The following is a 13,520-nucleotide window of genomic DNA, read 5'->3' as shown; positions in this document are numbered from 1 at the left end:
AATTAGATGAAACTGGAATATGTTTAGTGTGTGCCGAAAAAATCTGTTAAACAAAACTATACTTTATCTGTGAAATTTTGATCGCATACCTTCTGTCTTACTCATATATATGTATATATATATTTATATATACATATATATTTATATATAATGGCGAAAGTATACTTAATTCCAAAGCCACTGAATAAACATGTTTAGAGTTTTGTTTCGCAGATTGTTTGTTAGTAGATTATTGTTTGTTATGACAATGATAACGACACAGGGGAAACAAATAACACCGTACAGTTAAATAAAAGGCAGAGACTATGTTTAATATGATCATTTACAACATTTGAATAAAAAAAAATGCATTTTACAGAATGTCAGCACTGAAGAGTGTCATGTCTTCTTGAAAAACCTAAATGAACAGAAACAAACAGGAGTATATAAGAATGAATAAAATAAATTATAAAATTAAATGAATTTGTTGATATTATTATTAGTAATTTCCTCAAGATGTTCCTAATATTACACTACCACAGTACTATAATATCATGTCATACGTATCAGAATTTAATTAATTTAAATTAAATATTAAGACTATAGACTATAAATATTAACACCATTGTGTTGCTATGTTTCTATGGCAGCCTGAAAGGACCAACCAGTGAGCAGCAATGGACCTTTAATATCCACAACTCTAAGAATCCACACAAATCATATTTTACTGCAGCATATGCTGATTTCAGACATGAACATACCAGAAGCAATTGTATCCGCCCATAATCGCCAAGGCAACCAGTCCTACAGCGGCGGCAGCACACAGTGACGAGACCTTCAGGACATAGGACGTACCTGGGACAAGGACATGCTTCATGTGATTAGCTGGTGATCACGCCCTGGTCTTCGTCTGCTTAAATTGTCTGTCATGTTCTATCACAGAATGTCATCACATAGTAAATCTCATTTTAAAGATCATACTGCTGTATGTAAGTAAAGTGGTCTGTGAAATACCTCTTATTTTAGCCCACAGGACACAGGAGCTTTTTAAAGCCTGCAGGAGAGAAACCATTCAGGTTGTTTTTCACATCAGTTTGTCAGCCACTACATTTATATGTACAACAATTCGTTTCACCTACTGTTTTCCATTGACTGACAGCTCGTAGGACGATATAATAATTCTGTCCATTTTCGAGAGGTGCGTTATAGAAGCCTTCATAGAGGAGTCCATCTCCGACGGTAAAGTTCATCTCTGTCCCGACATGACTGACCAAGATCTGGGCAGTTATGTATTTGGATGAGAGTTTGTCTTTGCGTGAGGAATCTTGAGGGTGTCCATGAGAGGAACAATCAAACACCATGATCTCCTCTACAGGCAGCACAAACACTTGGTACACACTGTCAGACAAGGACGAAAAACAAAGGATCAGACTGACGTTGACATCTAAACGTGATGTAAAAGTGATTCATCTGTTATTATAACACAGCTATAGCCTAGAATAGCTGATTAATTATAATCAACAGACTTGCAAAACAGACTTAAAACAAATCAGAGCAATAAAGTGTTCTGTGAGTAAAGTGCTTTTGCCCATTTTTTCAGTTATTTACAGTTTACTGCATGTTAAAATAGTGTATTGACAATTTAAAATGAAGAAAAACAAAAGGTTTTATTTGGAAAAAATACTGTAGTTGTACACGAACACCAGATTTTCATGTTAAATTAGAAATGTGAACAGAATAAACCATATTTAAAATAACATTTGGTTGAGTTTTTGTCTCAATGTCCAAAAACAGGCCACTGTGACAAAGACACTGATTCACCAGTTTCCTGCAACAGTGCAAGTGAAATTACCATAATAACCACACGTCGTGACGTGCAACTTCTCAGCTTTCGGAAACCGCACAAACCGTTGTGTAATTGCTATAATGCAAAGTGTTGCTTACGCGATTCGCTCCACGTTAAAGTGTTAAATTCTCTCCACTCTCCGCCATTTCCTGCCTCTTTTTCTGTTTATAAATCAGGCTTTTGTGGCTGGAACTATTCTTCTTTGTTTGCATAATAAGCTTGCACTTCAAAATACAAAATGCATATCCTCTCAGGCTTCTGTAGAAATATGGTGAAGAAAGCTGATGCCCTTGTCTAAATAAAGCACATACAGTATATAAAAGGCTTATTTAAGGGCTATGAAAACCAAACTATTTTTTATTTTAAAGCAATTATACACTTACACAAAAATATGTATGGACACTGTATTAAATTGCTATTTAAAACATTGAAAACCTGTTTGGTCTTATAATTATATAATAATAATAATAATAATAATAATAATAATAAGATCATTGGTCTTAACTCTTACTCTAATGCCATCATGCAGCATTAATGTGTGTTACAATATGCACAAACACAAATTCTCACACACTGTCGTTTTATTGTTGTTACCTGATGAGGTCCAGTGTGTTGGCTGATCTGTGCAGACTCAGCGTAGGTTCAGGAGTCTCAAACTCTCCGTAGTAAACGACTGGCACAGGGGGCACTGTCAAATGTTATTGCATTTATTGTGCATTGGTTAGCATGTAAAAAACAAAGAAATGCATCGATCGTGTGTAAATACTGCAGTGAACACTGAAGGTTTTCCAGTGAGAGGCAGAGTGATACCTGGTAAACTGGTGTTTGTGGTGATGGTGGCTGTGAATCTGGCTGACAGTGCCGTGATGTAGATGGTGTAGTTAGTGACAGGCAGCAGGTTGAGACAGACTGACAGCTGCTCCGTCTTCGATCGCACAAACTGTTGCCTTCTGTCGTGAAATGACCTCTGGTAGTCTCTGGTGCCCGTGTATATAACCTGGAATAATTAGCAATAATTAGGGTCGCAGGGCTGCTGATGCCAATCCCAGCTGACATAGGTATGAAAGGCGGGGTCAAAACTTGGACAGGTCGCCAGTCCATCACAGAGAGACAGAGACAAACAACCATCCACACTCACACCTATGGTCAATTTTCACTACATAGTACCACCCCGCCTCGTCTCTACAAGGTTTGGTTAGTTTTCCATTATAACATAGTTCCTCCCCAACGTGGGCGGAGTCATCACAGCACGGCTGCTTTGTTTTACAAGTGACACACACAAACTAGTGTAACTGAATCATTAGAATCAGTTATTTAAAAAGATTTGTGTAGGAACTTAGATGAACACAATAACACAGCTAATGTTTAATGCTGAAATGTATTAATGATGGACATTAACAAATAAACATGAGACAAGAGGGAGAAAAGGGTATTCTGGACAATGGACGCGCTTCTGTATATAACAGAAAGCCTGAGCCATGATCTATACCCAATGTATAGATCATGTGACTGTGTGGTATATGTGGACCCAACTTGTTTTTCAAGTACATGTTGCCCCAAGGAAACAGTTGTTCAGGAATTCGACAGCCTTTCTCAGACTGTGGGGTCAGCCCCCCTGGGGTGGCCTGGAGACAGTCCAGGGGGGGCGTGAGTTAGTCCTAACTAAAGTTTAGCAGGTGGAGCTTTTGTGTTCTTGTGGTAACGCAGACTCATTTTAGTGACGTACCACAACAAACTCTACACTGGTGACAAGGTTTGGGTAATGGAGAAGTTTCTGTGCAATGGTTCAGAAACTAACAACAAAACCAAATGTATTTATTGTTTAAAAAAATACTCTATTATAGTTATAATTGCATATTTCATATTTTTATATTGAGGTTGTTTTTATTGCTAAAGCATAGCCAGTTACTAAAAGAAATGTGAAATGCTTGTTCTAAGATTAATGTTTCTTCCAATAAATGTTATACTCGACACATTATAAGTATAATTTTGTGAGAGTCGGGGGCGCCCTGGGAAATTTCTTCCTCCAAAGGGGGGCCCAACAGAAAAATCTTGAGAACCACTGATGTAGTAGAAACCTCTGCATGTTTAGGAACTCTGTGAGGAGAAACCAACGCACACACAGGGAGAACATGCTTACTCTGATAGTTTTGCCTGACATAGCCTGTTGTCAGATGAAAGATGCCGCATACAAGTGACGTTACATTGTTTCTGTTCACGAAGACCAAGGCAGAGGCAAAAATAATAACACCAAAAATCACCAAAATGCTCACCTAAATTTCACTGATTATTATTTCTTTATCGATTTATTGAAACATTTTACTTTATTTTATAAGCTGACACAGTATTTTGTTTCTACCAACTTTAATTTGCACAATTCTTTCACTTTCTTTTAATCCGCCAGTCATTTGTATTTTTAGTCTCCAGCGTTTCCTCATCACTGACTGTTGAGACTGATAATAGCATTTCCACAGTTTGGTTTCTGTTACTTTTATCTGCTTTATGTGTTGGTAGAGCTCTGTGAAGGGTGGGTTGTTATTATTCTGTTACATTACTTTGTCTCAAAACCGCTATATAAATACAGCCTGACTGATTGATTGATTGATTGATTGATTGAATGATGATGTGTTACCTTGTAAGTCTCTGTGTCCTCTTCATACTTCTCTGCTCTCCAGCGCAAACATTTCTCATTGAGAACATGTAAGTGGTTGATGGGCGGCTTCATTTCTGTAGCAGTGAAAGGAAAGTGCTTTCATTTTTATTTTATATAAAACTCCTATGTATGTATAATATGAACCTGCTATAACAGTAATGATGATTATTACAGCGGACGTGTTCTTTGACTCACCTGTGCAGTTCAGAGTCGCCTTGTGCCAGAACCCAGAGGTTCCACACACAGAGACGTTGCTGCCCCTCCAGCTGTGATAGCCATCCACACAGCGGTGGATTACTACACTTCTGTTACGCCACACCACCTCTGAATGAGCGAGGAAGGGAACTGGGCCACATTCAGCTGAAAAAGAAACAGTGCCATTCAATGACTACAAACATAAAAGTAAGCAAAGATTATTGAGGGAATACGACTTTATGAATGATATAAGTGTATATAATCTGGTTAGACAGCAGCAGCATTGGTACATTTTCATCTGCACAGACATTTACTGGGTCATTTAGTTGTTAGTTTATTAGTGATTAGTATTGTTTGAGTTATTTTTTTGTAATTTATTATGATGTTCTTGACATTTCGGGATATTTTTGTTTAATTTAGTTGCTAATTTAGTCAAGAATATTTGGGTTTTTGTTATGTTTTGGTTTGTGTCACATAATTTACTCACACAAAACTGAAATTCTCTGACGTTTCCTCTGGCTGCATGCAACATGACTATGTGATATAAACTTTCAGAACACATTCAAATGTAATGACTTTGTTTCCATAAGTAAACTTTGTAACTGAACAGAGTATTTGTGTTGGTTTAAGGTGGATTTTGTCTTGTATATTTGTTGCTCTTAGTCAAATTAAAATGTTATTGTGATCAATTCTGTCAGATCCACCATAAAATGCCAACATCATATTTGATATACACAAAAACACACAATAATGCTTATCAGATGATCACTGTACCTTGACACCTCACAGATATTTCCCCCCACTTTCCTGATAAAGAACATACTGAAATATTAGGTCCACTCTCCTGGTAAAATCCTTCCATACACTCATACAAAACCACGCTGCCTGGTCTGCTGGTGTGGTCCCACAGGAGGTTAGTATGGGGAAGGATTAGTGGGGGGCCACAGCTTATTTCTGCACACAGACATGAATTAGAACAGACTGTGGGCCATTAACATGTAAATATACAGTGAGATACAGCTGTGACACACAGAGAAGGGAACATGCATATTTATACAGTATTACAATTAGTACTATGGCTTAATTCCTCAGCTATAGTGACATAAAAACTCTTCATTATAGCATCATACAGATTCAGAAACTTTAAAGGTCCAGTGTGTCGCCACAAAGTATAAATACAATACACGTAGGTTGCAAAAAGAACTTCATTTGAATGGAAGTCTCTTGCCGCTTTTCCACTACATGGTCCCAGCTCGCCTCAGCACTGCTCGACTCTACACGGTTTGGTTGGTTTTCCATTACAATATAGTGCCACCTCAAAGTGGGCGGAGTCATCATAGCGCGGCAAACACACAAACTAGTGACTTGTAAAGCAGCTGTTTTAGTTCAGTACTTCCTGCATGACCGCAGCGCAGTCTGACACAAATACACCAGAAATCCTCTGTTAAATATTGAGATTTTAGACATTTCTATGCTAAATGTTGGAGATCAACGCACGTTTTGAGGATTGTTAAGTCTGTTTAACTGATCTACAGTTCGAGCATTGTTTGGTTTGAGTCTAGTGTTGGACGTCTTACTCATGACTCTTCCTGTGACGACACTCTAACCAATCAGTGTCCAGTACCAGGTACCAGGTACTATCACTGATGGAAAAGCAAAAAAAAAACATGCCGCGCCAAGGTGAGCCGAGATCACGTAGTGGAAAAGCGGCTTATAAGAAAAAAGTCTATGGGGAAAAAAGAATTGAGCTTCTACTTCTCACTTAATTTATAACAGAAATAAACATTTTCCTGAAGAGTTAATGGTCTCTTCTACATCAATTCTTATATACAGTCTATGAGAGCAAAACAAAAATTGAGAAAAAATGGAATAAACTACATTTTCATAGCCTTTTATATGTTGATTATTGCTCTACAGGGGCTGTTATCTTGCACTGCCATGTCTCTACCGCATAATGGACTTGTGTTATACATTTTAAAGCAGAAGCAGAACAGGTCTATGTTCATAAACCTGATACATCATCTAAAGAAGAAGGAGCAGGAAATGGAACAAAGAGTGGGAGAGCTGTGTGAGAGTAAATACATCCTTTCTGATCTGTGAAGGCCACCGTAGGGAGCGTCACTTATTGTAGCACACTGGACCTTTAAATGTATATGTTAATACTGCTTTTTTTTTCCCCAATGTATCCATCAACAAACATTGCACCTTCACACCACAGATCAATATCCTCCCACAGTCCATTCTCTCCACATACTGAGTAGTTTTTCAAGCCCCTGGTGTGATATCCTTCATCACACTGGTATGACACCACACTGCCAATGTGAGACATGCCATCCCATAGTATTCTAGAGTGAGGTTTAATAACGGGCTCTCGACAATCCACTTCTACAATGAGAGAAAAAACACAGCAGGTCATTATAGAAAAATCACAATTTAAAAAGTAGGTTTTCAGTAGGTGACGCCACACTAATGTCAATGTCACCTTGGCAGAGCAGCGTCGCCTCATCCCACTCTCCACTGGCGGAACACACTGATATATTTCCCCCTCCAACACTGTGATATCCAGATTTACACTGATAGACAACTTGAGAGCCCACAGTGGGGATTCCACCCCACAGCCTGACTGAATGAGGGACAGACGGGGGCGCGCCGCATCGTATTTCTACAGGGATGAAAATGACCCATTTAAACAAAGACTGTGGTAATTATTTGACACGGACACAGCCAGGTGTTACCTTTGCATGAGATGCTTGGTTCTGTCCAGGAACCATTGACTGTGCACAGTGACACGTTAAGTCCTTCACTCTGATTAAATCCTATTCTACAGTAGTAAGTCACTGAGCTTCCAGGGGTAGAGCTGCCATTCCACACCTGTCCAGTGTGGGGCAGTATAGGAGGACGGCCACATAATATTGCTGTGACAGGAAGTACACAAACATACAGATCAGGGGCTTTGGACAGAGTTTAAAAGATAAAAACAAACAAACAAAAGAAACTCGTAACACTTTTAGTATTACAATAGTTTTCTTACATTTTTACATTAAAGACAGAAAAGGAAAAAGCTGAATTACCTTGGCATGACAGAGTGGGCGGTGTCCACTGACCGTTTTCATTACACACTGATATGTTTTTATGTCCGCCCTTGTTATAAAAGCCCTTTTTGCAAAAATAAAGCACAGTGCTCCCAGGAGCTGTGCTACCGTTCCACACTTGCTCAGTGGATTCACTTTTAGGGGGATTTCCACACAAAGTCTCTACAAGGAACAACAGCATTTAGATTCATCCACTCACAATAAGTTGCCTTAGAATAAATCATCTCTGTGTTAGGTTTATATGAATCCCAGAAACCTAAAGATGAAGCAGATACTCTACCTTGGCAGAGCACAGGCGGCTCTTCCCACTCTCCAGCAGCTCCACACATGGAGACATTTCCCTTTCCAACATTATGATATCCAGTGTCACACTGATAAAACACCCCAGTGCCCATCTTCGAGCTCTTATTCCACAGCATACGAGCATGAGGGCGGACAGGGGGGGAGCCACAGTCAACCTCTAAGAACCAAAGTAGTGACACACTGCATCAATCTTGTACAAAAGAAATCACAATAGTTTGCAGCCACGGCAGCTCAACTCTGTGAGGCTTTCAACTAAATGCTAATATTAGCACCAACATTATTTGCTCATTAACAACAGTCGTGAAAAATAGTGCAGTTTGTAGGATTTGGGGACTTCAAAGTGGAATTTGAGTTTTGAAAATTGGGTTTATCAACTGTCATGGGGTCAGTTCCTGTCTTTTATTTTGTTAACGTCTTGGTTTCCTGTGTTTTGTGTTCCGCTTTATTTCAGGAGGCTGGCTGGTTAGTGGGGGCGGAGCTTCTGCTATTTAGACTCCGTATGGTAACAACCCTCTTTCTGTGATTCTCCGAGACTCTCTAGCTTCTAGTATTTTTGTTCCTTTGATACTTTTTCAGTACCTTGCACTTCAAACAACCCTGAACTATTCCTTTAAATTTGTGACCTGCTAATGGTGTTAGATTCATTGTTAAGAGGTTTTATTAGTTATTATTCATGAAAGTATCAAGATAAAGTTTATCAAAATAAAATAATCTTATTAGCCTGCATAAGCATTGAACTAACGTTGTTAGGAAACACAGAAAAACCAAACAAATCCATAGGTTAGGCACTCAATGGTTAGTATCCTGATCAATAATCACGAATGGGTGAGTAGCAGAGGAAGCTATAGTTATTTATTATTATGTCGTTACCTTCACAGACCATAGTCGGTCCTCTCCACTGTCCATCAGCTCCACACACAGATGTTTTGTTTCCACTTGCCCAAATGAAGCCTTCTTCACAGGTGAATTGGGCAACACTAGCATACGTCGTCCCTGTGACTGACAGCAGCACAGAGTTCTCCACTGAGACGAGAGGCGAGCCACAGTCGACCACTGAGTGAGACAGGAACACGAAATGAGCTCTTCTTCCTCTGCTATTCTAATATTCTTCACTTATACACCACATACTGTAGGTAATACAGTCTCATTGTTGAAAACTCGGCTTTGGGGTATGGTTCGTTGAACTCGTCATGGAAAATCCATTTTAACCCCTTCTTTCATACTTTGGTTGAGTTTAGGCAAAAAAAACTACAGGATTATCAGGTTAGTATTGATAAAACTAACTTCTGTGTTAGTTTTACCTCTGCAGGAAGCCTCGTCTTGGTGAGGATTAAAAGGCTCGGCCCCATTGTGGACTTTGTATCCCAGCTGACAGCGGCATTCAAAGCTGCCATCCAGGTTCTTGCACCAACCTCCCTCTCCACAAAGCCCTGTGATCCTACACTCATTAACATCTGCACAGATATGCATGGAAAGGTTATTAAATACAGGTTTTTTTTATTTCAACAATATTATTCACAGACAATTAAAGTGATAGAATCCACCTGCTTTAAGTGCAGTGTAGGGCGCAGAATTAACGTTAGTATTCCTTACAAACACTGACAAACAGGGACTTTGGTCGCCACTAAAGCATGTACGTATGCAAACTCACACACACACTTTAGGTCCGACCAAAGCGGGTGAACGTTGCTTCTCTACATGTTTGCTGTTTAACTCGTGGTGCGTTTACATTTATGTTCTATAGAAACACTGACAAACAACAATCTTGGCGGACTTTGGTCCCCACAAAAGCGTATAAACCTATATGTATGCATAATGCCGCTTTTCCACTACATGGCCCTGCCTCTACACGGTTTGGTTGGTTTTCCATTAAATATAATTCCTTTTTAACGAGCACAGGCGGCTCTTCCCACTTTCCAGCAGCTTCACAAATGGAGACATTTCCCTTTCCAACATTACGATATCCAGTGTCACACTGATAAAACACCCCAGTGCCCATCTTCGAGCTCTTATTCCACAGCATACGAGCATGAGGGTGGACAGGGGGGGAGCCACAGTCAACCTCTAAGAACCAAAGTAGTGACACACTGCATCAATCTCGTACAAAAGAAATCACAATAGTTTGCAGCCACGGCAGCACAACTCTGTGAGGCTTTCAACTAAATGCTAATATTAGCACCAACATTATTTGCTCATTAACAACAGTCGTGAAAAATAGTGCAGTTTGTAGGATTTGGAGACTTCAAAGTGGAATTTGAGTTTTGAAAATTGTGTTTATCAACTGTCATGGGGGCAGTTCCTGTCTTTTATTTTGTTAACGTCTTGGTTTCCTGTGTATTGTGTTCCGCCTTATTTCAGGAGGCTGGCTGGTTAGTGGGGGCGGAGCTCCTGCTATTTAGACTCCGTATGGTAACAACCCTCTTTCCGTGATTCTCCGAGACTCTCTAGCTTCTAGTATTTTTTTTCCTTTGATACTTTTTCAGGCTTGAACAGTTCCTTGCACTTAAAACAACTCTGAAATATTCCTTTAAATTTGTGACCTGCTAATGGTGTTAGATTCAATGTTAAGAGGTCTTATTAGTTATTATTCATGAATGTATCAAGATGAAGTTTATCAAAATAAAATAATCTTATTAGCCTGCATAAGCATTGAACTAACGTTGTTAGGAAACACAGAAAAACCAAACAAATCCATAGGTTAGGCACTCAATGGTTAGTATCCTGATCAATAATCATGAATGGGTGAGTAGCAGATGAAGCTATAGTTATTTATTATTATGTCGTTACCTTCACAGACCATAGTCGGTCCTCTCCACTGTCCATCAGCTCCACACACAGATGTTTTGTTTCCACTTGCCCAAATGAAGCCTTCTTCACAGGTGAATTGGGCAACACTAGCATACGTCGTCCCTGTGACTGACAGCAGCACAGAGTTCTCCACTGAGACGAGAGGCGAGCCACAGTCGACCACTGAGTGAGACAGGAAAAATGAAATGAGCTCTTCTTCCTCTGCTATTCTAATATTCTTCACTTAAACACCACATACTGTAGGTAATACAGTCTCATTGTTGAAAACTCGGCTTTGGGGTATGGTTCGCTGAACTCGTTACGGAAAATCCCTTTTAACCCCTTCTTTCATACTTTGGTTGAGTTTAGGCAAAAAAAAACTACAGGATTATCAGGTTAGTATTGATAAAACTAACTTCTGTGTTAGTTTTACCTCTGCAGGAAGCCTCGTCTTGGTGAGGATTAAAAGGCTCGGCCCCATTGTGAACTTTGTATCCCAGCTGACAGCGGCATTCAAAGCTGCCATCCAGGTTCTTGCACCAACCTTCCTCTCCACAAAGCCCTGTGATCCTACACTCATCAACATCTGCACAGATATGCATGGACAGGTTATTAAATACAGGTTTCTTTTATTTCAACAATATTATTCACAGTCAATTAAGGTAATAGAATCCACCTGCTTTAAGTGCAGTGTAGGGCGCAGAATTAACGTTAGTATTCCTCACAAACACTGACAAACAGGGACTTTGGTCGCCACTAAAGTGTGTACGTATGCAAACTCACACACACACTTGAGGTCCGACCAAAGCGGGTGAACGTTGCTTCTCTACATGTTTGCTGTTTAACTAGTGGTGCGTTTACATTTATGTTCTATAGAAACACTGACAAACAACAATCTTGGCGGACTTTGGTCCCCACAAAAGCGTATAAGCCTATATGTATGCATAATGCCGCTTTTCCACTACATGGTCCTGCCTCTACACGGTTTGGTTGGTTTTCCATTGAATATAATTCCTTCTCAACGTGGGCGGAGTCATCACTGCACGTGACTGCCATCCAGGTTCTTGCACCAACCTCCCTCTCCACAAAGCCCTGTGATCCTACACTCATCAACATCTGCACAGTTATGCATGTAAAGGTTGTTAAATACAGTTTTTTTTTATTTCAACAATATTATTCACAGACAATTAAAGTGATAGAATCCACCTGCTTTAAGTGCAGTGTAGGGCGCAGAATTAACGGTAATATTCCTCACAAACACTGACAGACAGGGACTTTGGTCACCACTAAAGCGTGTACGTATGCAAACTCACACAGACACTTTAGGTCCGACCAAAGCGGGTGAACGTTGCTTCTCTACATGTTTGCTGTTTAACTCGGGGTGCGTTTACATTTATGTTCTATAGAAACACTGACAAACAACAATCTTGGCGGACTTTGGTCCCCACAAAAGCGTATAAGCCTATATGTATGCATAATGCCGCATAATGATTCACTCACCCTGGCAGTGGGTTCCATCATTTGGGATGAAGAAGACCATGTTGTTAGACGGACTGTAGCCAGACACGCAGGTGCAGTAGTAACTGCCGTGTGTGTTATGACACTGTGTGTGCTGCCCACAGATCTTAATGGTTCCTATCTGACACTCGTCTTTATCTGGAAGGGGAAAAAAAGATGTTATACATGAGAGATTTGAAAATATATGAAGTACAGTATCAACCTCAGCTCTATGATGCACATTTTCAGGTTAATTCCCTGTAGACTGTTATATTTAATTCAGGGATGGTTGTTCATCTGTCATTTTTAAAATGGCATCTTTTATTGGGGTTTTTAATGTCACACAATACTCATTACACACATTACAAAAACGAACACTAAAACTAATAAAAACTAGCAACCATAATAACCTTGGTTGTGTATCAGTGTAAATCAGTGGATATTGCAGTGTTGTGTTGAGTCAGGTCACAACTTTCTATGATAAACACACTAAAAGCAGCTTAAATGAATGTTATTATGTTATAATACACTGTAATGAAAATGATCAATCTCTTCTTTGCTCTTCTCATTGTTAAACCGCTTTTATCAGACTTGATACTTGAAGACAACTTCAGGTTTCTTCCTACCTTGACAGTGAGTTCTTCCATTTCCAACAAAGCCGTAGTTGCAGTTACAGACTTTGCCAGAGTTGTCCGGTTTGTCATCACATGTGGCGTTGACATGGCAACTGCCACACACATCAAACGTCTGTCCTGCTGCTGGTGAACCTGAGGAACACAGACAGAGAGAGAGAGAGAGAGAGAGAGCGTCCGTCTTCCAAGGTCTGTCCAAAACTCCAGTTCATGAGAAACAACTAAGGAAAATCTCACCTGCAACAACAGCACAGAGTAAAAAGCACACAATCATCCCTGTGCTCTGCTCCATGTGTGAGTCCTCTCACAGTCGTGCTCTCTTTACTTCATGGAATCATCAACCTCTCCATCTCCGTCCTCTGTTTTTCCTGTCATCACTTCATCACATCCGTCTTGTGGGCCTTGATGACGCTGAGCGTGTTTGATAACTTTAATAATTCTTTTCTCAATGGTCTTCCTGGAGCAGCTGGGATACTTGTGGGGTTACACACACACACACACACACACACACACACACTCATGCTGCGGCCTGATAA

At 39.9% G+C, this 13,520-nt stretch overlaps 1 protein-coding gene across 3 annotated transcripts; it reads right to left on the bottom strand.

Annotated features, from left to right (window-relative positions):
• Positions 1-290: 290 nt before the first annotated feature.
• Positions 291-13,467, bottom strand: susd1 (sushi domain containing 1). Of its 3 annotated transcripts, XM_058636570.1 has the most exons (19): positions 13,222-13,467; positions 12,979-13,119; positions 12,356-12,511; positions 9,370-9,522; positions 8,939-9,121; positions 8,046-8,225; positions 7,745-7,927; positions 7,409-7,588; positions 7,156-7,335; positions 6,879-7,058; positions 5,448-5,627; positions 4,674-4,838; positions 4,458-4,552; positions 2,636-2,822; positions 2,420-2,513; positions 1,119-1,377; positions 994-1,033; positions 741-834; positions 291-397 (listed from the first exon to the last, which is right to left on the bottom strand). In XM_058636570.1, exons 1-19 carry the CDS (start codon positions 13,274-13,276, stop codon positions 379-381), a joined length of 2,724 nt encoding a protein of 907 aa, XP_058492553.1. In that variant the 5' UTR covers positions 13,277-13,467; the 3' UTR covers positions 291-378. The 3 variants fall into 3 exon arrangements, with proteins under 3 accessions (XP_058492553.1, XP_058492555.1, XP_058492554.1); XM_058636572.1 differs by lacking the exon at positions 5,448-5,627; XM_058636571.1 differs by lacking the exon at positions 291-397 and having other exon boundaries at positions 747-834; positions 1,115-1,377.
• Positions 13,468-13,520: the final 53 nt, after the last annotated feature.

Source organism: Solea solea, chromosome 8 (assembly GCF_958295425.1).
Source record: "Solea solea chromosome 8, fSolSol10.1, whole genome shotgun sequence".
In the NCBI taxonomy this organism is placed as follows: Eukaryota; Metazoa; Chordata; class Actinopteri; order Pleuronectiformes; family Soleidae; genus Solea; species Solea solea.
The sequence above is the reverse complement of the archived record's forward strand: the minus strand, read 5'-3'. Positions and strand labels throughout refer to the sequence as shown.

Coding starts and splice junctions, on each gene's coding strand:
- susd1 (XM_058636570.1), bottom strand. CDS start 13,276: ATGGAGCAGAGCACAGGGATGATTGTGTGCTTTTTACTCTGTGCTGTT. Junction 5,628..6,878: donor TATTGATCTGTGGTGTGAAG/GTGCAATGTTTG, acceptor GTCTGTGTGCAG/AAATAAGCTGTGGCCCCCCA. Junction 2,514..2,635: donor CACAAACACCAGTTTACCAG/GTATCACTCTGC, acceptor AACATTTGACAG/TGCCCCCTGTGCCAGTCGTT.